The sequence below is a fragment of the Candoia aspera genome, chromosome 3 (assembly GCF_035149785.1).
Source record: "Candoia aspera isolate rCanAsp1 chromosome 3, rCanAsp1.hap2, whole genome shotgun sequence".
Classification (NCBI taxonomy): Eukaryota; Metazoa; Chordata; class Lepidosauria; order Squamata; family Boidae; genus Candoia; species Candoia aspera.
Genome location: NC_086155.1, coordinates 95,071,658 through 95,098,344, shown reverse-complemented (window position 1 = coordinate 95,098,344; position 26,687 = coordinate 95,071,658). Strand labels below are relative to the sequence as shown.

The 26,687-nt window shown below is 39.0% G+C and overlaps 1 protein-coding gene across 3 annotated transcripts in view; it reads left to right on the top strand.

Annotated features, from left to right (window-relative positions):
• The window catches only part of CFH (complement factor H), a 93,740-nt gene extending 67,504 nt beyond the window's left edge, over window positions 1–26,236 (top strand). For 2 of the 3 annotated variants that reach the window (XM_063298395.1, XM_063298397.1), the window contains 6 exons: window positions 10,941–11,117; window positions 11,504–11,680; window positions 14,418–14,594; window positions 18,765–18,947; window positions 19,956–20,152; window positions 25,759–26,236. In XM_063298395.1, the coding sequence (XP_063154465.1) occupies window positions 10,941–11,117; window positions 11,504–11,680; window positions 14,418–14,594; window positions 18,765–18,947; window positions 19,956–20,152; window positions 25,759–25,857 (1,010 nt within the window). In that variant the 3' untranslated portion in view covers window positions 25,858–26,236. Of the gene's footprint in view, window positions 1–10,940; window positions 11,118–11,503; window positions 11,681–14,417; window positions 14,595–18,764; window positions 18,948–19,955; window positions 20,153–20,494; window positions 20,579–25,758 lie in introns of all 3 variants that reach the window. The other variant, XM_063298396.1, reaches the window with a different exon arrangement.
• Window positions 26,237–26,687: the final 451 nt, after the last annotated feature.

Here is a 26,687-nt window from a genome sequence, read left to right as displayed (position 1 = left end):
TCCAGGCAGTTTTTCAATCTTATGCTGTTGTTTGAAATTATGCAAGGAAGATGCATAAACAAGGAACTCAGTGGTTTTATATAAATATTGAGAAGCCACAGATCTCAAAAATGTCACATACAGTATATGGTCTCAAACAATAATCTTAAATGAAATGTCCTGCAAACTTCCTGTTGTCAGAGCAGGGTTCTGACATGTCAGGCCCAGCCCAGGAACTTCAGAGAATCAGTCCAGCCAAACTCCAGTTCTTTATTTGCTCGCACTGTATAGACAGAATCTTGCCAGACTAAAGCTACTCTATCTAACCTGGGGGAAAATAACCTGGGGAAGCTCTAGAAAGCGGGGCTATTCTGAGCCTTTTTGTTTTCCCACATTCGCTTTCTGGACTGTGTCTCCTCTTACCTTGTCCTCCTCCTTGAAATGTGCTTCCTCCTTCCTGAAAACCAGCAGCATTACTGAAATCCACCACAGACTTCAACTTATGCTTATACTCTTATACTTATTCACAGTTAAAAAAAGGATTCAGAAAGAGCCATTTGGGCACTAGCCCAGCACCTCTGTTGTTCAGCAAAGAAGCTTAATTTTTCCAAGGTGAACCTGAAAAAGAAATGCCACTTCTTTAATGAATCAGCTTCAAAGATTATCTTTTCAAAAGGCCTCACTTTACCACTGCAGAGCATAGATGGAGGGTTTAGATAGTTTAGACAGGGGCCACAAGGTAACCGAAAGGACACCGAACAAGTAAGCACAGCTCTGCAAAGCTCTGGGAAGCCCTTTCTTGCCCTTCCTTGGCTGGGACTTCACTAGTATAGTGTCCCTTTGAACTTTGGCCCTTCAGGGCTATTCTGGCAGCCCTGTTTTCTCTTCCAGATGTGAGCTACAAAAGTAGGAGACCATTATTGCTTTCTCTGGGGAAAAACAAAGACCTTTTGCTCTGATCTACAGGAATCTCATCTCACTGGGATTGTCAGCATTTCCATGAAAGACATACAATCTCTCTCAGTTTCTCTGGAAAGACTGGGTGGGGGACAAAGCTTGGGAGGTCTGGGGCATTCACTTCTGCTTGGGGTAGGATGCCAAATGGCTATTAGGAGAGATTGCAGTTACAGAATGAACAACAGGATACAAAGGCTGGTGCAGGTCATTACTCTGTGTGTGTGTGTCTGTGGATGCGTGTGTTTGTGTGCGTGCACACACAAGCGCATGTCTTTAAGATTTTACATGAAGTAAAAGACAAATCTAAAGAAAGAGATACAAAAGAAAGAAGAAAGAAAAACTAAAGTTATGAAATATGACATCCGACCTCCTCTTTAACAGATATTAACAAACCTATTCTCCCTCTTAACTCTTCCAGAAATCCCTTCAACCCCTTATTTAATTCTCATCTCTTTCAATCATTAATTTCATAAATCATCGTTTCACTTTTTTCTTTTAACAAAAAGTCCATGAAAGATTTCCCGTCTTTTAAAAAAGCATTTGTTTTCTCCCTGATCAGATAGGTCAGGTTTGCTGTTTCCACAAGCTCTGACATTTTAACGATCCATTCCTCCATTGTGGGAATTTCAATAATCTTCCCATCTTTGTGCATATAACAATCTTGCTGCCATTACCATATAAAAAATAGTCTGCAGTGTGTCTTTTCTAATTCAGTATCCATAAATCCCAATAAAAAAAGTTTTGGTTTCTTTGCAATATTAATCTTTAAAATTCTTTGTATCGTTGTATGTATTTGTATCCAAAATTTCTTGGCTCTTTCACAAGTCCACCATGCATGGTAAAATGTCCCTTCACCTTTTTCACATTTCCAACGTTGACTTGAGGTACTTTTATAAGTTTTTGATGGTTTCTCTGATGTCATGTACCAACGAGACCTCATTTTATAAAAAAATTCTCTTAAATTATAACACAATGTAACTTTTATCCCATTTACCCACATTCTTTCCCATGTATCCATTGGTATATTATAGCCAAAATTGGTAGCCCATTTTATCACCCAGTCCTTAACTTGTTCCTCTTTAGTTTCAAATCTTAACAAAAGTTTATACATTTTTGCAATTACATGTTCATCATTTGTACATAACTAATTTTCAAATTCTGTTTTACGTTTTTCAATTCCAATTACCCTTTTATCTAGGTTAAATCTTTCTTTTAATTGCACCTATTAAAACCATTGAAAACTATGTTCCTCTGCAAGTCAGTTGTTCTCTTGACTTCATCTTAAGCTCTCCATCGTTCTGTATTAACACATCCTGGTCTCTTAACCATTTCTCTCTGTCTGCTGTTTCTCTTCTGTAAAACGTTTCCTGGGCTGAGACCAATAAAGGCTTTTTTGGACACAACCTGGGTTTGTCTTTGTTCTGTAATCTTAGTGTAGCACGTCTCACATAATAATTTTTAAAATCCATATTAAGTTTTTCGTACCATAAAAATCCATGCCAACCAAACTTCAAGTTAGCTTCTTCCAAAGCTACCATTCTTCTGTTTCTTGGCAACAACTGCTCTTTCATCCAAACTGCAGGCTGCAAAATAATCCTAATCCTCCTCTGTCCTTTGCATCCTGCAGTATTTTAAATTTAACCCTTGGCTTCTTATCTTGCCACACAAATCTAGACATCTCTTTTTGCCATTTTTAAATGGTGCATCATTTTTCAAGACTGGTATTGTTTGAAACAAAAACATCATTCTAGGCAATACGTTCATTTTTATCAAAGAGATTCTACCAAACAATGACAGTTGTAATTTTTCCCATCTTTTTAAACTTCATTTCATTCCTTCACATAATTATTCTGAAATAACATACAATTCATATTACATATACTAATACCCTGATATTTAATCTTTTTTTCTATCCAAAAAACAGTTTTCCCAGTCAATTCTTTTTAATCTTCTGTACTGATATTTTTTGTTAATAATTTAGTTTTCTCTTTGTTAATTTTAAATCCAGCTAACTTTCCAAAGTCATTCAGTTTCTTCATTAATAGATTCCTTCGAGAGGATTTTAAACTATTAAAACCAGACTATCGGCAAATGCTTTTAGTCTATATATTTCTTTTTTTACCTTCACCGCGGTTATTTGTTCATCTTGTCTTATATTTCTTTTAAGAACCTCCAGAGCCAGAATAAGCAACAAAGATGAAAGTGGACAACCTTGCCTTGTGCCTTTCTGTATTTCACATGGTTCAATGAATTCACTATTCACTATAATTTGTGCTGTTTGTGATGTATATATTTTTACCCATTTAATAAAATTATTTGCAAAATCCATACTTTCCCAAATTTTAAACAAAAAAATCCAGTTCAGATTATCAAAAGCTTTCTCCACATCAAGAAATATTGGTGCAGCTTGTTTTTCCACTGTGCTGTTCTAAATATTCTGTAAAGTTTACAGTGTTTATTGGCTTATGATTTGGTCCTGTAAATAAATGCAGTAAGCCTAGCTCTAGAGAACATTCAATTCTTTGATTAGTGATGGTACTTATCTCCCCAAAAATTTTACATAAAAAAGGTATAACTTCATCGCATGATCACCACAAAGGAAAAAATGACCCCCCCTTTTTTTTTTTGGCAACCTCTCCAACATTTGGAAGTATAATTTTGATATATATGTGCCAGGAGTCAAATATCAGCGATGTATAATCCTCCACTGCATTTCTTGCATTGAAGCTGAAGTGAATCCACTTGGTTTCTATACCTTCTGCCAATTTGTCTCCTGTATGGGATTACCAAGATCAGTATCCCAAGCTTCCTTTAAACCATATGGTGGATCCCCTATTTTTGATTGCAATAATAACCTATAAATTTTTGAAATTGTTCTTTTTGGTTGCTCGAAATACTGAAGTATTAAATTCTTGAAATTGGTATAGGGTCATGTTGCTGAATCTCTAATATTTCTGATATTGCTCAAGAGAGAGCTAAGTTGATGACAGAAGAACTGTGGTAATTTATCACCAATTCATTGCTCAGTTTGATCTTTATTGAAAGGTTCCCTATTACTATAAAAAGCACTTGGTCTATAAAGATGATATTCTCTCAAAGATTTCATTTTAGCCAAACCAAAATAATCATCCTGACATATATATGTTATTAAAGGAGTTAAAAGGGAAGTGTCTTTTATCAAAACTGTGTATTTTCCAAATCTGAAGCATTGTTTTGGTAAAACATTTTCAACCTCTTTTATTCTAGAAAAATATTTTGTGTGAAAAAATCTGATTTATAAACTTATCTGGCTCTAATGTAGTTTCAGTATGAATCCATGTCTTCCATAATAAATGGAATCATATGCTGCTTGGTATTATATTAACAAATTGGGCATGCCCCAACCTCCCCATTTCTGAGGTCTATATAAGATCCTTTTATTTACTCTCAGTTTTGTGCATGGAAACAGAAGCTTTCTATGTAATATAGAAAGCTTCTATATTACCTATTTCTGTATTCTATATTCTTATATAGAATGTTCTATATTCTATATCATATTATATTATACTATATTATATATTTCTGTAATATAAATTGATTAAATAAATAAATAAATAAATAAATAAATTCTGTGATATAAATTAATCTCTCATAAATACCTTACTTGCATCCCAAACTTTTTTTTATATCTGTATCTTTATTTTATTTATTTATTTATTTATTTTCTATCCTGCCTTGATTGTTTTTTATAAATAACTCAAGGCAGAGAACTAAGTGAGAGCTGCTTAACTCTCTACATGCCTACACAGAAGGGAAACTGAAACTAAAACAAGTCCAGGCAAGTTCCTCCCTTAGGCAACGCAACCATTAACACGTGAAAAGGGGACAATTAAATTCAACCTCTTAAAATAGTTACCATGGTAACCTTAATCTGTAGTAGAAAACATATTAACACATCTATATGTTTTGTTTTGTTTTGCTTTATTTTGTTTTCCATGCATTACCATAGTCACTGGATTATGATCTGAGAAGTTTTTGCTACTAACTTTGCTTTACTAATATATGTAGATAGCTTTTTTGAAATCAATAACATATCTATTCTTGAAAAAGAACTATGTCTTTCAGAAGGGTATGTTATATTCTCTAGAATTTCCATTTATATGTTTCCATATATCAATAAGTTCCAAATCCTCCATCATTTAAAAAAAACTCTCGGAAGTTTGTCTTGTGTTAATTTCTTTCACAGACATTTTGTCTTTTTGTGGACAAACCACTCCATTCCTGTCACCTAAGAAACACCAATTTTCATATGTCAATTCTATTAATATTTCCATCAGTCCTTTAAAGCACATAGCTCTGTTGCGTTTGGTGCATATAATTCTACTAGCAAAATTTTCATTTCATTCCGTTTAATTTCTGCAGCTATATATCTGCCATGTTCATAATTTAATATTAGCTTTGGTTGCAACCATGGATTTATATACAGAGCAACTCTGTTTTTCTTAGTTGTCCCTGTGGATACAAATCCTTATCCCAAACGTTTATAGGTGAAATATTTTTCATACTTTTCCCCTGTGGATACAAACTCTTATCCCAAACTTTTATAGGTGAAATATTTTTGATCCTTTTTCCCTGTGGATACAAATTCTTATCCCAAACTTTTATAGGTGAAATATTTTTCTTCCTTTTTCCCTGTGGATACAAATTCTTATCCCAAACTTTTATAGATGAAATATTTTTGCTCCTTTCTTATATGCATTTCCTGTTAGCAAATCACATCTTGTTTTAATTTTTTTCAAATGAAATACCTTTTTTTTTCTTTTTTAAGGAGCATTAGCTCCATTTATATTCCACGTTAGGCACCATAAATCCATGTCTGTATTCCAAATTTGGACAACTTTAGTCCTGCGGTACTTAATACTGTAGTCTCCGTCTCATCTTCCTGTTGTGCTTGTCCCTCTGGATCTTTCTGTGTTGCATGCCTTGTCCTTGTTATGGCTGCAGCTTTTCCAGATCCTCTTTAAACTTTTCATAAAAAATCTCTTGCCTTTTGTACAGAGTTCAGCATGTACCTCTGTTGACTGAATGTCAGAATTATTCCTTCCACTTTGCCCCAATGAAATGGTATTCTGTTTTGCTTAAGGTTATCTGTCAAAAAGTTGTATTTCTTTCTTTTTTTGTAATATTCTGATTGGTATCTCCTTCAGCAAGATTCCATCTGTGTTGTTGACCTGTAATTGGTTGCTGAAATGTCGCTGAAGTAGCCAGTCCCATGTCTTCTTTCTTACAAAGTGCACCAATATATCCCCTGGGACTTTTCTCATTTCTGCAAAGCTAGTAATAATACTGTACACTTTGTCCAACTCTGCTTCCATATCTTATTCCTCCGTTCATCAAAAAGTTTGATAAGGACTCCACAGCTTTCTGTCTATTACCTTTACCAGACTCTTCTGGCACTGCTATCAATCTTAAACAATATCCTTTCTCTCTTAATTCTACAAGAGCCATATTACATTTCTCTTTTAATTATTTCCCCTTTATTTTCCAGAATTTCAATGTTTGTGTATTTTCTTTAACCTCTCCAGTTAATTTTTAAAGGGGTCATCAGGTTTTCTATCTATATTTTTCCATATTTGTAAATCTCTCTTCCATTCTCTCCTCCAAATTATCCAATTTTTTCCCCAGGTCTTTAACAGATATAAACAAGCTTCCCCCATTCCTCCAACATTTTTGGTAAAGTATCTTGATTAATTGTTTTTTCCATTTGTTGACCTTCAGTCAAAGATTTCCTCCTTGATGTAGTCAGTTCTGTAACATTTACTGCTTTCCTTGTAATTGCCATTATTTTATATTTAAAAACTTTATAATCCAAGTAATAGGAAGGAGAGATAATCAAAAGCAGAAAAAATAGATTCACAACCAGCAATTTAATACTTCTGGTGTGCTGTATCTTTACAGTATTCCAAACAATTTTGTAACTTCCTGTTTCATTTCTCTATCACCTCTGTCGTCCCTTTGTTTATCAAAGGCAGCCAATTCTCCTCGCTCAGCAATGCAAAACAACAATTTTTCCCACAGAGGTGTGTTTTGTTTGTTTATTTACTTTGGCTCCTTTTATTTATTTAATTAGCAAAAGTCTCAACTTCATCTGGTACCTTAGTCTGTTTTTAACTAACTTAGTGCAATCTCTCAGACAGCTTTTTGCTTTCAGTTTCTTCCTTAGTATTTTTAGCCCTTTTATTTCTTTCCATGGGTTGAGGGTCCACTCACCGGGCTGGTAATATCCCCTCCATTGAACTGAAGGTCTCTTTTGTCAGTAGATTCTTTTGCATAACAAAAAAGGTGCTCAAGAAAGTAGACTCGACGAGCCCAATGTCTGTTAACAGTTTCCAACTGAAGTTTGGCATATGCTCTCTTCCATAGCTCCCAGTGCTCTGTTTGAGAGGTGCTAGTAACATCCCTTCGGATCCTGGCAGCTTTCTCTCAAGCCTTCCAGAGCACAGACGGGTGATCTCAGAACTTCTCCTTGGTCCAGGAAAATGCTGTTTGCATGGGTGTAAACCCAGTTGCCAGCTAGATCCTCAACATTGTCTCCACAATTAGGCAAAGGCATGTTAGCTTGCCGGTGTTCTACCTGGAAGTTCTGTATCATGATGGATTTTAACCACCAAAACAAAGAAGCCTCCTGAAAGGATGATGACATTTGGCAGGAAGCAATGGAAGAAAGATTATTATTAGAAATGCTTTTTAAAAGTGGAGTAATAGCTCAAAATAAACCAAAAGACAAACAAATATAAAATACAGAGCTACAACCCCAACCTAAAACAGCTCAAGTGGAAGAAGGGAGTAGCATAATAGTATATTGGGATACTGAAAGTATATCTCAAAGACCAGAGTTATTGGCAGGAACATAGACAATGAACCTAAAATCATTGCAAAATAGTTCCAGAAACCAAGAGGATAGTATTTAACAATATAAACTATAATTTGTAAAACTACAACACAATGGAATTAAAGGAAAACATTCCAGAAAGGTATCCCTGTGCCAGCTTTTGTCTGATTTCCATTGCAGCAACACAAAGTTTAGCTACTGAGCAAGTGATGTAGGATTTCAAATCTTCTAAAAGGAACTTCCCTAGGTGCTTGTTCAATCTTCCAGCATGGTTGCATGATAGGGGTGAAATCTTGGTCTGAATGGTCCTGTAAAATCTACAGTGTAGTAGGACGTGGCTGATTGTATTTATCTCATTAGCACCACATGGGCAGAGATGCTAATGCAATTTTAGCTCCCTTCCTTGCAGCAATGCAGAGGGAAGGGTGCTATGTCCGGCTTTAAAGAATGCCTTTCTCAGTGTGGGGAAGGTGTGACTATGTAAATATAATTTTGAAATGCTTGATTTTAACTTGATTGGCATATTAGCAGTGAAGTCCATTCTTGACTGGATTAGTACATAAGAAGAGAATTGATAAGGCTAACCATGATGAACCTAAATACCAAGTGTTTCCCTGGGAGTATGCTTATCACACCTACATGTTCAGCAGCACACATATAATCATTTTTATTTACAATTGTAGTGACAGGCTGAGCCCAAACGATGCTGAAAGGCTGGAAGTCTCAAAGTCTGCATACTCCAACCATGATTCCTGCCTTGGTTTTGCTGCTTGATAATCCCAGGGGCATGGCAGCCTATGCTCCGTTCTGGGAAGTAAACAAAAAAGTAAATGATAAAGATAAAAAGATAAGATAAAAGGGAACTACATTCTATAGCACCACCTCCTGTCCCTGTGTAGGGAGGAATGTGACTGTAGAATTCAGCAGCCCTCCCCCACCCCCACTTGGGAGACAGATCGATCTCACAAAGCATCAATAGAATCAGGATTTTTTTTAAGGGAAACAAAAATGTATAAAAATCCTTTTTCATCTTTAAGTAATCCCAATAGCAAAGAAACTAAAAATATAGAGCTGCTAAAATTACACAGAGCAGTTGAAAAGACTCTCCTATACATGATGATTATAATGGACATCAGATGGCTCCGGACCAGGTAATATGTCTGTCCTTAATTTAGAGGAACTAGGCGATGAATAGATTCCAAGTTTCATAGAAACATACAGTTTACTGGGCAGGTATGGAGAACATGAATATGAGAGATAATAAACCTACAGAGTATCAATGATTAAATTTAATGCATAATTCCTAGCTGGACTTGTTAGTCTTTTTGTCAGGATGACCTGTGCTTGAAGCTAAAGTCACCTGCTTGCTTTCCTCAACTGTTTTCAGCTTCTCCTTCAAGGGGAGTGGGGGAGAAGTTAGAACGCCCTATCACTGGTAAGATCAGGATGTTTCATATTTAGATCACAATGAAAGTTAATTATTGTGGCCATGGACCATTTTGACCAGTCCCCACACAGAACAGAGTAAAGCAAGAATGCTTTCTGGCACTGCGTATGTTCAACCTAAATGAATTCCTCAGGTTTATAAACAACAGACCTCTTCCCAATAGAACAAGCTTGATTCTTTAGATATTTAGGCATGATCTTCCAAGCATTAGACAGTTGGACCAAACAGGTAAGAATCATGACCGATTATGCTCACAAGAGGTCTCGAGCTATTTGAGGTTTCTTACCAAATATTGACCAGCTGCCTTTAAGATTTTTAAGGTTCAAAGTCAAAATTTCTCAAAGCAACTTCCCATGTTCCTTGCCATGTAGCAGATACATTGCTGCTGTTGGCACCTGAAATGTCTTCATTTGAGGCAAGTGTGAGGATTTGTCATTAGAATTGCTGGTGTAGCTTGTTTGGTAGATAATCCATAACCACTCATGTTCGAGAAAGTACATTCTACAATTTCTTTAGAAAGAAAATCAACAGGATGAGATTATTTTCATAAAGCCCATCTCTTGTCTCCTAGGACTGGGTCAGAGTGAGCTTTTCAACTCCCAACAGCCGTTTCCCAAAGATAGGATGCCAGAAATTATTTTCAAAATGCAAACCTTGTACTAAGCCCAGTCTTTTGTACATGTCCACAACAGCTTCAGAAAGGGCATACTTTACAACACTGCCTTGTGGCAGTGAGTATACTTCACATTAGTGTCTATTAATTTGCTTTTAGAATGTAGTGTTAATAATACCCGAGGAACCTCAAAGCCCTTTTAGTGGTTTCTCTTTGAGAAAGTGAGAAATGTGTATAGTTTACATTAGTGTCTATTAATTTGCTTTTAGAATGTAGTGTTAATAATACCTGAGGAACCTCAAAACCCTTTTAGTGGTTTCTCTTTGAGAAAGTGAGGCAGAGAAGCTTTTATGCAAAACAAAAACAAAAGTTTAATGAACTGCTTCAATGTGTTTCCTTGGTAAAGAAAAGGCATTTCAGTAAAATACAAACTACAGTTTTCACTTTATTATTAAATTATGCTGTTCTGACTCAATCATACAGATTAGCTCCCATAATCTTCTGCAGCATGTAGGATTTTATTTTAAAAATGTATTGGACTTCTGAAATTGATAGCCTACCATGAGATAATTCTTTGCAAGGAGAAAATCTGAACAGCACTAAACTATGAAAGCCAATATCACAAATCCAAACATTTCCCTAATGTTTGCTTATATCATGCATGTTAAATAACCAAGCCTTTTGCTTTTATTTTGCAAAATTTTATACAATATGCAGTTATGAAATACTCTGACTACCCTCCCCTCTTCCTTTTCACCCACTTCTGACTGTCCCTAACTTCATGTGGGCTTTTACCTAAATCCATGATCAAATCCCCTCCTTTATTTTGGGACTTGATTCAAGCGAACACAAGAACAGCTCCCCTTCAGGTTGGGGAATGGATATGCACAGCCTTTCCTCTACCCGGCCTGGTGCATTCAGATAAGCTGAACAGGGCTCCTGCCTCTCACCCTTTCCAAAAATGGTATTGATATTGATATCCAGCTTTTATAATGTTTAAAGAAATCTTGGCATAAAGTGATTTGTGTTGAACATTGTTTTTCCAATGTCTGTGTTATTTTTATTTTTTTCAGAAAAGTCATGTGGTGTGTCCCCCAGAGTCCCAAATTCTTCATTAGAGCGAGAAGATAGAGAACGATATGAATCTGGAGAAATAATAAATTATACATGTAATCTAGGGTTTGATGCTAAAGAACCAACTAGCAAAACATGTAAAAAAGGACAATGGGTGGGATCTTTCACTTGTGAAGGTACAGTAAATATTTTGCCCGGTTGCAAGTTCCCCAGGTAGTTGTTTTCAAAGCAAAACTGTTGAAAACCAGTGCTGAACAGCAGTGGAAAGAGGACACACTTTCTCTCTCACTCTTTGTAGCTCTTCAGGCTCAGACAGACAGGAATATGTTGTTCCAGAGACTGAATTTTCAAAAAGCTCTTAATCGGATCACGTGGATTCTGCGGAATATTTTTAAAACCTGAATTAAACAGACATTGAACAGGGGTTTCAACTCTTTTGCTTTGATCCTTTTCTCCTTTAGTGAATATCTGAAAAATCCTAGCGCTGTTATCTTTATCCCCGATAAGACATTAAGAAAAATAAATAGCAAAAACCACTTCTCTGCATCATCTCTCCATTTAGATACAACTTGTCCAGAACCTCCTCCAGTTGAACATGCTGTAATTGTGGAAGAGAGCCGCAAAACGTACCTGTCTGGCCAGCAAATAAATTATCAGTGCAATGACGGTTTTGAAATATCTGGGTCAGCTACGGTAACATGTACAGAAAAGAAGTGGTTACGTTTACCGAGATGTGAAGGTAGGAATGCATCGTCTCTGGGATACGCTCCGGATGTTCTTGCTGAGAGCCAAAATTCACCTGGAGGGTACGGAGAGGGGAAATTTGAGAAATTAGAGGAAATGAGGGCAGTGGGTTTTTTTGATCTCAGAACATTTTTTTTAAATTCAGAAATGACATTAGGTATTATTAACCTGACAAATAGGTAAGCCTGTGGGCACTTTGATAACCCACCATTTTCCCACCCATCCCCAGCTGCGCACCTTCCATCTCGCAGCTTTCCTTATCTACTCCCTAAGTACGCCAGCCTTCCCTCCAGCTGGCCAGTAGGAAGGAGCTAAGCATAGCCTCTAATTAGTGGGGGGGGGGGATTAAGTTGCCACTTTTCAGAAGATTGGCAAGACTCTCCTTCGGATTGACTAGGAAGGACAGGGACTCCCTGGCCAGCTGCAGTTGCTGCCTTGGCTTCTAGAAGGTAGCGATACTGAGAGCTGGGCGGTGGGATGAAGCAGAAGTTCCTCCAGGGGGAAATGTCTGCTCTTCTGCTCGAGAGGAAATGCAGCTCGACACTCTTGGCAGCAGTTCCTCTGTTTCAGCGTTTCCTAATTGGATCCACCTATGAAGATTTCCACAGTCTCCACAAGGTCATGCAGACACGGGATGAGAGACAGATCAGTGCAATTGTTGTGCCTGGAAATAGCATGTGTGTCTGTCTTGGTCCCTTTGAACGATCAAGTATATTTTTCTTTCTCTCTGTCTGTCTCTCTCTCTCTCTCTGTCTCTGTCTCTGTCTCTCTCTCTCTCTCATCTTCCCCACTTCTACCCCACCACAATCCAGAGATTCTGAACTGCTTATATAGAGTATAGAAGCCAAATAAAATATCCACAGTATTACCCAACTATAAAATCAGTAAAAGAACAGCACCGAAGCAGAAAACTACAAGCAGTTAAAAAGAGAAAAGGAGACTGACTAGCCTTCATCTCAGCCTCTTCTCTCCCATCCAGATCTGACAGCTTCCAAGCACCAGGAAAGGACGTTTAGGGCATCTCCCTCATAGCCTAGGTAGCTGATGATAGCACAGCCTGCACTGTCAGATGACCTTGCCCAGTGGCTCCATATGGATTAAAGGGCAAGCAGAGAGGACTGGCCCCGATGGAACCCCCAGAATCAGGGGCCTTTGAGCCAACCTCTCCTCCCCAACCAATCCAATTGCATCCATAGCTTTGATATCCAGCTTCGTGAGAGACTGATGGGAAGGTAGAAGGCCAGAGTAGTTCATCAAGCAGAGATTCATTAGACAGCTTCTCCTCTGCATGTAGTTCATAAAGGTTTTATCTGATTAAGTGTCATGCTCCCCAATCAAACATTCCCAGAACATCTGATTGGACTCACATGCATGAATGGTGTCAACATGTGTAGAGACTTGTGGGTCAGTCGAGTTGGGAGGGGTGTGATGGTTGCCTTAGTCCAAAAGAGACAAAGACTCATTTAGTCAGGGCTAAGGATTTCCGGTTTATTAGGAGTAGAATGCATACACAGAAAAAGACGGGAATGAGCACATGGCGTGCGAGGTAGCCGGTAAATACCCGCGGTGCGGACCCGATCCTTCCCCACCCCCTATTGTCCCAAAATCCTGATCCGGAGTCTTGATGGACGATCAGGGGCGATTCCGGAGTCTTGATGGGCAATCGGGGGGATTAGCGCTGATTGCCTCTGTCCTTTTCCTGTGTCCGGAGCAGGTGTGTCCCCCGTGGTAATGCAGAACTGTCAGGGAGATAAGATGATGGTTTTCCCAGTCAGGACAAAGGTATGGTTCCTTTGTCCTTTATTTGTATTTGACTTTCGTGCTTATAAGATTATCACTGGTTCCTTCCTCCTTCCTCCCCTTCCCTGGGAAGGCATGTTCCCCGTTGTGATATATGTATACATTGCAATGGGGGACATGACAAGGGGGAATGTGCAAGGAGGGAAAAACATCTTGCTTGGACCATCTCTGGCATTCAAGGCCAACCTGCTGAGAGCTGCTGGGAACATCTGTAGGGAACCGGACTGACTGGCACAAAGGGGCGTGAAGAGGGGGGTTGCGTGCCTGAGAATGGGGAGGGATTTTAACTCATTGGGTTGTTTCACTGGGAAAGCATGGGAATTTCATTCACAACCTTTTCACTGCTACACTCCGTTAAAGAGATTTCTGAGTAAACACTTGTGAATCAGATTTAATGGAAAGTTGAGCATCGCAGTCATTACATTAAGTTTCTTGCAGGATCATGCAGTGTTCAGGACAACATTTCGGAATGGCTCTAAAGCACAGTTACCCAACTTTCATCTGTATTCTTCTTTAGCTTTTACAAACAAAATTAGACAACAGATTGCATGCTTTACTGGGGTGCCCCAACCCCCAAGTTAATGTTCATCTTGCAAAGGAAGTTTCAGGGCAAATTATTGACACAGACAACCCACCACCGTTGATCTCAGGCTGAGCAGGTATCATGACAGCAATTAGTGAAAGCACCAATTTCATCTCTGCGCGATGGACAGAAACAGTCACTGCTGGAGGAAGAGGAGATCCCATTGTATCCCACCCAAGTCAGCAGGAAGCACCTTCAGGCCTGCAGGGCCACCGTTCTATTTTCCATTCCATGTGATGTGGGCTGTCAGTCCTGATTTTAAAAGTGGGGGCATGTTTAGACGAGTTTGCTTCGGGGGCATGTTTAGATGAGTTTTACTGGAATGGGACCATTTTTTTTACCATTTTAGATGTAAGATGTCCTCCTCCCCCTCAACTCCCAAATGGTCAGATGAACGGTATAATAAAGGAAAGGTATTTGCCCATGGAGAGGGTGAGCTATCGATGCCGCTCGGGTTATAGTCTTATTGGACGTGCTTTCATCACATGTTCGAAGCAACGTTGGACAGAAGCACCGCGTTGTGCAGGTATTTATGTCCAGGTCTTTACTGTGTAGAAATGAGGACAGAATTGGAAATGAATTTGCTTTCGCTATACCGGGTCCTGCGTGTCATTTTGGAAAGGTTCTAGCATGCTTTTTCAATATTTTACTGCTAAAATTATGTGCTGTTCCTCAGAATTTGATGTTTCTTGCTGGACTATGAAGGTAGAACATGTTTTCACTCTTCTCGAAAAGTTTTGAATTTCCACTTATATAAAGGAGCTCAGTTTCATTTTCTTGCTAGAACCTTTTTCTCATTTGGGAGGGTATGTGTCTCCTGGAGCACACAGACACAGCTCCAATTCACAGTTAGCCTCTTTTAACTCTCCCTTTCAGCCCTGTAACATTACGTGATACGAACTTGGTTGTCATTTTAAAAATCTCACATATAGTTATTTATGACAACGTCTCCCTCCATTTTCCCACCCTTAGTCCTCATTCTGTCAAGGTAGACAGATCCGCCTACTTGCTTCATTTTCCCCCATTGATTAATAATGTGTACTCCCTTTCCCCTTTCAAATTTAGCTATTTCAGTGATCACTATATACTCCGCATTGCATCATTCACGTATCTAACAGTCGTTGCAGATCGTTTACCTTCTCAGCCAACAATAAGCCTCCACCCATAAACAAGAGTAAGGTCGCATTCACGTCCCCAGGCATCCTTACAAGCGCTCAGGATGCTCTCATACAGGAACGTGTAATAGTTAAGCAACGCAAAGAGCGTCACATACCCTTGTCTTCCTTCCTGCTTGGTTAAGGGTTCCCTTGATTGTCATGCTTGCCTTAGATCTCTCCACTACCACTGTTACCACATTCAGCAACCAACTTCCAACTCCACGTTCACACAAAATGTTCCGTAATTCAAGCCTGTTCCCTTTGCTGTAAGCTTATCCTGAATCAACAAATGTACAATAATGTTCCTTTCTCACATCCAAATATTTCCCAGTGACCAGCTAAAGGGCAAAAATATGGATTGTGTACCCCTGCCCAGCATAAAGCCACGATGACCTTCCCCAATTTTGCTCATTGTCACATCTTGTATTCTCTCCCGGGTGCATTCACAGGAACCATTAATAAGCTAATCCCCCTGTAGCTTTTTCACTCACCCTGGCTACCTTTCCCTCTCCATGGGGAGCAATAGCAGCATTCTTCCAATGATCAGACACAGATGTGTTGAAACGTGCGTGCGTAATAAGCCACATAGCACAATTTCCTTGTTTGTTAGATTTACATCCCACCTTTCCTGCCCTTTGTAACAGGAACCACTCCTAGCCATTCTCTTTGGCTATATTTTTGGCAACTCTCTTCTTGCTCTCTAGGAACGTTATAAAATGTCTTTCTCTCATCCCTATTTTTTTCCCTCACAATCATTTCCCTATATGACTTTTTCTTATTTACCGACTCTTCCACTTCATCCCACTAAGCATCTTCTTTCCTGCTTCCTATGATCATAACTCCACACACTTTTGAAGCACACTGTGATGTAGTTTTTCAGCCTGTTGCTAGCAACTTTCTTCCAGTAATTCTGGTAGGAGATTACTCTAACTGCTAATAATGTGACCTGCAGGGCTCATACTTTCTCTTGCTGCAGGCCTGCTACTTTCCCTTCAGTTACTTTCACTTTATTAGTAATATTATTTTCTTCTATGTCCATCATTTTTTTCTGAAGACCAAAAAGTGTTCCGCCCAAATTCAGAGACTCGTCTTGCGCTTGTATGCTTCAGTAAGTCTCTCGTACTTTCACCATAAACAACCAAACGGTGCTTTTAGATTCTTTTATGCTACACGTATGCATGAGTAGACATATGCTTAACCCACGTATTCAAAACAGACAGATATATTATTAACAGATATTCACCAAATAGTGACATTTTTCATTCATTCTTGGGTCTCTGAATGATCCAATCACTTTTTCTGTAATCTTTCATTTCCTTCCATCCCTTCATGCTACCCAATATTTTTTGCCCTGGATTGCATTCATTCCGAATGCTGCACACCTTTCCCCAAAATCTGTTCCTTGATATTTCATTATTACCATTCACTGGAGCATAACATGCCACTATTATCAACCTACGTGTTCCTACTTTCATACACACCCACAACACTCTAGATGACAGAAATCCATATTTTCTCACTGGTTATCCTTAACTGTCTTGAACAGAGGACCTACTATATTCGTAATTATCTTTATAAAAGGAACTGGAATCTCAGGCTCTTTCTCCATAGGATTCCTATCTGCCACCCCTTTTGGATTCAATATTTGGCATTTGGGACAAAGTTGATAAAATGGTACCTCTTCCACTGAAATCCCTAGCCAACAGAATCTAACCAAGGTCCAGAAAGCAGTCCAATCATTGCCAAAATGTTCTGCCAATGATTGATTCGTGTCTTCTACTTTGAGTATCTCGGTCTTACAGTTGTCTGGCACTCTGGTTCTCCTGTAAGAGTGTGTTATTACACAATTCATCACTCTTCAAATTCTGGCTTTTCTTTCTATCCTGTAGGAGTCTCCATTTCCTCTTCCCACATGCCTTTAAGGATTTATCTTTGGTTGTATTGGGCCTAAGCCCACCTCCCACTGGATTTCTTTCTCTTCCAATGGCTGCACTCTAGCCTTATCTGTTTCCGCAAGCTTTTCCTTTACAGGGACAGCCCACACCTCCCATTAATTCCCTAGTTAGATAGAGCCAGGAAGTGATCTTTGAGAAAGAATCCAGAGGCCGTTAGGGAAACCCCACATGCAGAAGAAATATGTGTTAAGTCCAGAGAGGTGGGACAGTGTTCTGAAGAGATTCAGCCTACCCTCCCACTCCTCCTCCTTGGGGTATAAGAGGAAGGGAAGGGAAGACAAGACACAGTGTTATTGAGACTGCTGGTGAAGAAGAAGGGGGCCCTCTCCAGCGGGAAAAGCACACGGGTAGTGTTGAATCTCTTGGGCTCCCAGACAAGAAGGCCAGAAAAGACCTGACTTCGGTTTCTGGGTTTTTTTCTGGTAGAGTTTGCTAGTGCCTTTCAGTTTAACAGGATTCTGTCTAGTAGAGTAGAACAATAAACACTAGAGCTTAAGCTTCTGGTCTCAATGTGGTTCTTCACTCTATATCCTGACACACAGACAGACTTGCAAGCTTCTGTTACTAAAACCTGTCTCAATAAAGCATATTTCCAGTCTTCCTGTGGAGTCTGTTTCCTGATCTGGTCTAACTTGAAGGGATGACACTATAGCTAAGAACCAATGAATCCTAAAATTATTGAATTGGAAAGTTCACAGGATCTAATGCTTTCATCAAAATTGTGATGGATCTCGGAGCTGGAGGAGGAGGGGCTGCATTTCAGGGAGAAAAGCGTTCTCACCATGTTGAAAGCCTTGACTGGCTGACAAACAAAGTTAGGCTGGCCCCACCTAGAGTCCCAGGAGTAGTTTTCCCCTTAGAGCAGTTAGGGTACCTTCAGTCTAGCAAGATTCTGTGTATGGTAGGAACAGTAAAGAAACTAGAGTGCAACTCCAGCTCAGCGTGGTTCTTGCCAGTTCTGCTGAAAAAATGCAAATTCCACCCCTTTTTACGTCTGTGCAACGTCATGACACTTGTACAAAAAGGGCAGAGGTAGTACACTGTTTTACTCATCCCCCCACCCATCAACATTTCCTAAAAGGAAATCAAAGCTTTCATGGAAAAGAGTCTAATTAGAGGAACAGGTAGGAGTTCCAGACATCAGGATCAAAAAGGACAAAGCTTTTTTAGGAAGCAGAAGACTTTCGGGTATTAGCACTATACAACATTCTGTACAACAACGACACATCCTATTAGTGGAGGATTTGAACGGTTATTAATAGAAAGTGGGTAGTAGAATTAAGAACCCCTTGTAGGGAGATCCCATGTATCTCAGTGCCACGGCTATTCGTGTGATCACAGATCTGATTAAGGTACTACGAAAGTGCTGATGATATACTTTCTAAAGTTGAAAGACAACAATAGGGACAACTGATTAATCATTTTCTGCTCATCAGTTAAACAAGCTGTATGACAGTGTTGCTTTTTCAAAATTACTTTGCAATGTAGTTCCTTACTGAATAAGCTTATAAATATGTCTGTGTGTACACTATAATATTTGTAATCATGAGGGGTGTTGCTCAATAGATTCTGTATCTAATGTAGATATTGGGGGAAGATGTGGACGCCCACCTCATGTGGATGATGGAGACATCGTGGAGATCCCCAAGTCATACTATAACACAAATGACAGGGTAACTTATCAATGCCAACATCGTTATAAAATGATAGGATCTCCAAGAGTGACTTGTCAAAATGGCTATTGGTCACAAACACCAACATGCAGAGGTATAAGTAATATTTATAATTCTTTATATATTTATTCTTTATAGAGAAATATTGTACTTCTTGAAATGTATAAATTTCATGACGACAGAGCTGTTGTGTCAGTATATTATAGTCAGAAGGTGTTTTACTGCCCTATAATGGCGTTAGAAATGATTCTGTCATGAACCAAGGGAAGGGAACTATTTCAGAGAGAAACTGCCTCATAAGGGGAATTGTACAATTACCATTTACAAATGTTGTCCTCATTTTGTGAAACCTTCCAGTGAAATGCTGCTTCCCCTAAGCTGCACTTCATATCAGTCCATTTTTCAATCAGTAACCTGACTGAAAAGAACTTGTCAACATTCAGAATTTAGCTTACTTGACCTCTGCAGTCTACATTTTCTCCTTCTTAGTGTTTCACCGCTGAGAAAACAGGGCGCTCCAATCATCGTCGTCATCACCAATCATTCCATGAACAGAAATTGTAAAATGCCCAGTTGCCCAACACCCCGCTAGGCTTTTCTGAATGCTAGTAGTAATTGAATCTCTGGGGAGCAAAAAATAATTTTTAAAAATAGAAATTTTAAGTATGGATGGTAGACTCTGCTCTCTTTTGACTCAGTCACATCTACCCTGACTAGTCCATGCTGAAAGAGAAGATCTGAAGTGACGTCCCAGTAGCAGTTGGCTGAACCTGTTCTTTGCATAATTCTGACCTTCAGTAAGAGGAAATCTGGAAGAAGAAGGGGACTAAAACGTTTTCCTTCTGCCTTTTAGACATACAATGTTGTCTTGCTTAAAAGACGTTCGTGTAAGTCAGGCGGTTTAGTTCATGAATGATAACAGTTGAAAGACAAAAGGAAAGGGGGGCAGTAAGAGGGAAAAAAAAAAATTACTCAGAACTCTAACAGTTTTTACCCTATTGCAACACAGAATTTCATGCCTAAACTTTAATCTCTTTATCAGAGAAATTGTTTGGTGCAAAATTAAACTTCTATATGTCATCTGATTTTTGTTCTCCTGCAGTTCCTTGTACAGCAAGTGAAGAAGATATGAGACAACACAATATAAAGTTGAGGTGGAAGCCAGATGATAAAATATATTCTGAGGCTGGAAAGGTGGTTGAATTTGAATGTAAAAGAGGCTATCAGCCAGATCCAGCTTCTGGATTATTTAGAGTTCCTTGCATAGAAGGGAAATTTCAATATCCACGTTGCATTGATGTATGTATATTCTCAGAAAAACACTTTAATTCACCAATATTAACATTTCTTTTCCCTCCCAAACCTGGAGAGAGATTTGTGCCTTAAAATAAGAAATGGCTCCTTTTGTGATTACATATGCCTTTATTGTCAGATCTGGAAACCATCCTGAACCCCAACTTGCAACATAAAACTAACTTTGCAAATTATTTTCAAATTATTTTCATTAGCCCCTTCCCTTTGTGTTCTTACTCCTCTTTCTTATCTGTCTCCTTTCCCCTGCTATCCTCATCTTTCCTTGTCTTCCCCCCATATTTTATAAGCAGTTTTGAAAAAGAAAAATCATTTTCTTCTGTTTTTCAGATGTCTTCTATTATTCAGCACTGCCAAGGTGATTGCAGCTCTTCCTCCTAGTTGGATAGACTCCATCATTAAGCTAGATGAATGGTGAGTAATTTATGCCTAAACTTTTTTCAGTTTTCCCTGGTTAACTTGGATAAAAGATCATTTTGGTGATATGTCCCGTAAAATGAAAAAGGGCTCCCTTTCAATTATCTTGAGCCAAAAGTTCCCCTTTCAGATAACAGAGAGGGAGAAAAGCAGGATGAGTTTGTGTACTATTTTTGTATATTATATATGTATCTGTGCATTGAAAAGCACTTGAAACATTAAAAAAGCCAAAGGTCTGGCAGTTAAATGGATGAAATGGATTCTAAGCCAACTTGATCTTCTGTAATTGTTCGAAATCAGGACAGTTCTTAAGCTTCCTGTGATCTAAATAAAAGTTCCTTCTATTCAGAGCAATGGCAGAGAAGTATTGTGGTGGTGGTGGTGGTGGGGTGATACTAAAAAACACTTAGGAATGGGACAGGGAGATACGAACAGCTGCCATTGTTTCATCTCTTCTGGTCTGTTGCTGAATCCTGGCATATTCCAAGACTGAAGACCAGGAGATTCCTCTGTCCTGGGGCTGAAATGGGTGGAAACTCGACTTTAGCCCCAGTGGGCTGTTTTCACTGATTTCAGTGGTCTCAGTGCAACAAATTTAGTCAGTTTTGTTGTTTATTCGTTTAGTAGCTTCCGACTCTTCGTGGCTTCATGGACCAGCCCACGCCAGAGCTTCCTGTCGTTCGTAAACACCCCCAGCTCCCCCAGGGACAAATCCATCACCTCTAGAATACCATCCATCCACCTTGCACTTGGTCAGCCCCTCTTCCTTTGGCCATCCACTCTCCCTAGCATCAGCATCTTCTCCAGGGTGTCCTGTCTTCTCATGATGTGGCCAAAGTATTTCAGTTTTGCCTTTAATACCGTTCCCTCAAGTGAGCAGTCTGGCTTAATTTCCTGGAGGATGGACTGGTTTGATCTTCTTGCAGTCCAAGGCACTCTCAGAATTTTCCTCCAACACCACAGTTCAAAAGTATCGATCTTCCTTCTCTCAGCCTTCCTTATGGTCCAGCTCTCGCAGCCATATGTTACTATGGGGAACACCATTGCTTTAACTATGCGGACCTTTGTTGTCAGTGTGATGTCTCTGCTCTTAACTATTTTATCAAGATTTGTCATTGCTCTTCTCCCAAGGATTAAGCGTCTTCTGATTTCCTGACTGCAGTCAGCATCTGCAGTAATCTTCGCATCTAGAAATACAAAGTCTTTCACTGCTTCTACATTTTCTCCCTCTATTTGCCAGTTATCAATCAAGCTGGTTGCCATAATCTTGGTTTTTTTGAGGTTTAGCTGCAAGCCAGCTTTTGCACTTTCTTCTTTCACCTTCATCATAAGGCTCCTCAGTTCCTCTTCGCTTTCAGCCATCAAAGTGGTATCATCTGCATATCTGAGATTGTTAATGTTTCTTCCAGCGATTTTAACTGCAGCCTTGGATTCCTCAAGCCCAGCTTGTCACATGATGTGTTCTGTGTACAAGTTGAATAGGTAGGGTGAGAGTATACAACCCTGCCATACTCCTTTCCCTATCTTAAACCAGTCCAATTTTCTGTGGTCTGCTCTTACCGTTGCTACCTGGTTGTTATACAGATTCCTCAGGAGGCATACAAGATGACTTGGTATCCCCATACCGCTAAGAACTTGCCACAATTTCTTATGGTCCACACAGTCAAAGGCTTTAGAATAGTCAATAAAACAGAAATAGATGTTTTTCTGAAACTCCCTGGCTTTTTCCATTATCCAGCGGATATTGGCAATTTGGTCCCAAGTTCCTCTGCCTTTTCTAAACCCAGCTTGTACATCTGGCAATTCTCGCTCCATGAATTGCTGAAGTCTACCTTGCAGGATCTTGAGCATTACCTTACTGGCATGTGAAATGAGTGCCACTGTTCGATAGTTTGAACATTCTTTAGTGTTCCCCTTTTTTGGTATGGGGATATAAGTTGATTTTTTCCAATCTGATGGCCATTCTTGTGTTTTCCAAATTTGCTGGCATATAGCATGCGTTACCTTCACAGCAGCATCTCGCAAGATTTTGATCAATTCAGCTGGGATGCCGTCGTCTCCTGCTGCCTTGTTGTTAGCAATGCTTCTTAAGGCCCATTCAACCTCACTCTTCAGGATGTCTGGCTCTAGCTCACTGACCACACCATCAAAGCTATCCCCGATATTGTTATCCTTCCTATACAGGTCTTCTGTTTATTCTTGCTACTTTTTCTTGATGTCTTCTTCTTCTGTTAGGCCCTTGCCATCTTTGTTTTTGATCATACCCAATTTTGCCTGGAAATTACCTCTGATGTTTCTAATTTTCTGGAAGAGGTCTCTTGTCCTTCCTATTCTATTGTCTTCTTCCACTTCTGCACATTGCTTGTTTAAAAATAATTCCTTATCTCTTCTGGCTAACCTCTGGAATTTTGCATTTAATTGGGCATATCTTCCCCTATCAGTGTTGCCTTTTGCTTTCCTTCTTTCTTGGACTACTTCTAGTGCCTCAGCAGACAGCCATTTTGCCTTCTTGGTTTTCTCTTTCTTTGGGATATATTTTGTTGCCGCCTCCTGGACAACGTTGCGAACTTCTGTCCAGAGTTCTTCCGGGACCCTATCTACTAAGTCCAGCCCCTTAAATCTATTCTTCACCTCCACTGCATATTCCTTAGGAATATTAGTGAGCTCATATCTAGCTGGTCTGTGGGTCTTCCCTAATCTTTTTAGTCTGATCCTAAATTGTGCAAGAAGAAGTTCGTGATCTGAACTACAGTCTTGTTTTTACCGACTGTATAGATGTCCGCCACCTTTGGCTGCAAAGGATGTAATCAATCTGATTTCGGTGTTGTCCATCTGGTGAAGTCTATGTATAAAGCCGTCTCTTCGGTTGTTGGAAGAGAGTGTTTGTTATGCAGAGTGAGTTGTCTTGGCGAAATTCTATCAGCCTATGTCCTGCTTCGTTTTGTTCTCCTAGGCCATGCTTAGCTGTAATTCCAGGTGTCATTTGACTGCCCACCTTAGCATTCCAGTCTCCTGTGATGAAAATAGCATCTCTTTTAGGCGTGTTGTCCAGTAGGTGCTGCAGATCCTCATAGAACTGCTCTACTTCAGCTTCTTCACCATGGGTGATTGGGGCGTATATTTGGATCACTGTGATGTTAGATGGCTTGCCCTGAATTCAAATTGAGATCATTCTATCGTTTTTCGGATTGTATCCAAGCACTGCTTTAGCCACTTTACTATTAATTATGAAGGCTACTCCATTTCTTCTGTGGTCCTCTTGTCCACAGTAGTAGATCTGGTGGTCATTTGATGTGAAGTGGCCCATTCCTGTCCATTTCAGTTCACTGACGCCCAGAATGTCTACCTTTAATCTTGACATCTCACCAATAACCACACCCAATTTTCCCTGGCTCGTCGTTCTTACATTCCAGGTTCCAGTGGTGTGTTGATCCTTAGAACATCGGATTCGCCATTCACCACCAGCACCGTAATTGTTCGAGATCAGGACAGTTCTTAAGCTTTCTGTAATCTAAATAAAAGTTCCTTCTATTCAGAGCAATGGGAGAGAGTGTGTGTCCCAATAGCAGTGACAAGTGATGTCCCAGTAGCAGTTGGCTGAACCTGTACTTTGCATAATTCCGACCTTCAGTAAGAGGAAATCTGGAAGAAGAAGGGGACTAAAACGTTTTCCTTATGCCTTTTACACATACAATATTGTCTTGCTTAAAAGACATTCGTGTAAATCAGGCGGTTTAGTTCATGAATGATAATAGTTGAAAGACAAAAGGAAAGGGGGGCAGTAAGAGAAAAAAAAACATTTACTCAGATCTCTAACAGTTTTTACCCTATTGCAACATTGAATTTCATGCCTAAACTTTAATCTCTTTATCAAAGGAATTCTTCGGTGCAAAATTAAGCTTCTATATATCAACTGATCTGTGTCCTTCTGCAGTTCCTTGTACAGCAAGTGAAGAAGATATGAGACAGCACAATATAAAGCTGAGGTGGAAGCCAGATGATGAAATACATTCTGAGGCTGGAAGGGTGGTTGACTTTGAATGTGAAAGACGTTCAGTTAGTGATGGCTAACCTCTCTTGTCCAACTGAGTTCAGAATCCATTTTCTCCATTTCTTCTAAGCTTGGAATCATTTCATAGGATACCTTGTTTTACAGGCAATGAATGGTTATCAGTAGTTACTAATTCAGTTAATGCTTATTTTTTCTTCTGGTCCTGTGGCTTCTGACAGATATGTGTGTGTATGTATGTCTGTGTGTGTGTGTATGTATGTAGGTATGTATACACACACACACACACACACATACTGTATACACATACACACAAACAGACACATATAGAAACATAAGTGAGTTTCATATGCACATTCAAAGGGGAGGGGAAAATGTCAATATCAATGCAAATGAAATAAGTAAAATAAAATTTAATGGGCGTTCATTTGGCACCAATCACTTTGATTCTAGAAATCAGGAATTATTGTATCATAGGGCTTGCATTTGATATTACAATTAATACAAACAGTATTGGTGGAAATACCAATTTGTGTTGAGATTTACATGTAAATATCAAATATTTCCCTAGTCGATATTTTACTGGAACTTTTTCCTTCCTAGCCAATAAGGAAATGGGGGCTTTCTTGGTATTGCTGAACTACAGCTCCCAGTATCCTTTCTGCTGGCTATGTTGGCTGAGGATAATGGGAGTTTGTTTATTCACTGCATTTCTATTCCACCTTTCCTCAAGGCCATCCCCTGTGAGGGTGAATTGGAGTTTGGTAGCATCTAATTCCCCACTCCTATTTTTAAAATGTTGGGCTTGAGGATCACTCTGGCTGCCAGAATTTATATCCTGAAATATCAAGAACATTGCCTAATAAATATTCTTACAGTTTATTACATTTTATTTTTTCAAAAGTAACTAAAAAAAACCAAAGAAATTGCTCAGTAATAGAAAGATCTACAGCTTTTGAGTCACTTGAGTAATTTTAGCCATTTGGTTTAACAAATTGAGGGACGGACATTTCAGAAACTTCTTGTCCATGGGTGGAATCAGTTTAAAATCTTAAAATTATCAGAGGCCGCCTTCTGCTGCAGATCAAGACGTATCAGTTTAAAAAGGAATTACATAAAATGTACACATGCCAATTTATTTCTTCATTGTTCACATTGTGTTTTACAGCTCCAGGTAAATGAACAACAGGACATATACAGCAGCCTTTCTGAACCAGAAGACAGATGTCAGGAATCATGTATCATTCGCTTTAATATGACCATGTGAAACTGGATTCTCCTTTTTGAAAATTGTTTTTATCTGGATTGGCTATTAACAGTGGGTCTGAACCGAAAAGCCTACTTTGTAAAAGCCAAACTTTACCAACTGTTATTACTGGAAAATGATAACATTTATAAGCATGTTTATGGACCACCTTTAAGGCAGATAAAATATTACAATGTAACTTTATATAATTCTTTAAAAATACATCTGGAGTGAGGAATGTAGATTTTTTCTATATACATTTTAGCTGTAAACATTTGATTAATCAGAATTATCAATCATTAGCCCATGTTAAAGCAATGACAATAGATAATCACAGTTGATATTTTTAGCATCTGGTTGTGTTGAGTTCATTAAAAAAAATTAAAAAATCCAAAAATGATTTTTATTGCCATACAATTTGTAACATGTTTTTTAAAGAAACAGAGGCATACAGTAAACACTCCAATTCTCAGTCCAATCCAAGAACCAGAAACATTTTGGTCCTCCTCAAGTTTCTCTGTAGGTAGCATATGTTGGCAGAGTCCTAGAAAGCATTTGGCCCAGGAGAGATCAGAAAAGCCACATACCAGGCATTTCTATATAAATAAATTTATTTACAGAAAGCACAAAAACATATTTACAGGCTTTGCATTTTCACAACCTCTCACAGAGCGGCTTACTATCTGCAAGTCTAAAAAGAAGGAAAAAACTAACAAAACTGCCCTCGCTTCAGGCTATGCAACCATTAACACATGAAAAGGGGACAATTATATTCAACCTCTTCACCTGGCCAAAATGATTAGTTACCATAGTAACCTTAATCTGTAGTTTTGTTGTTGTTTATTCGTTTA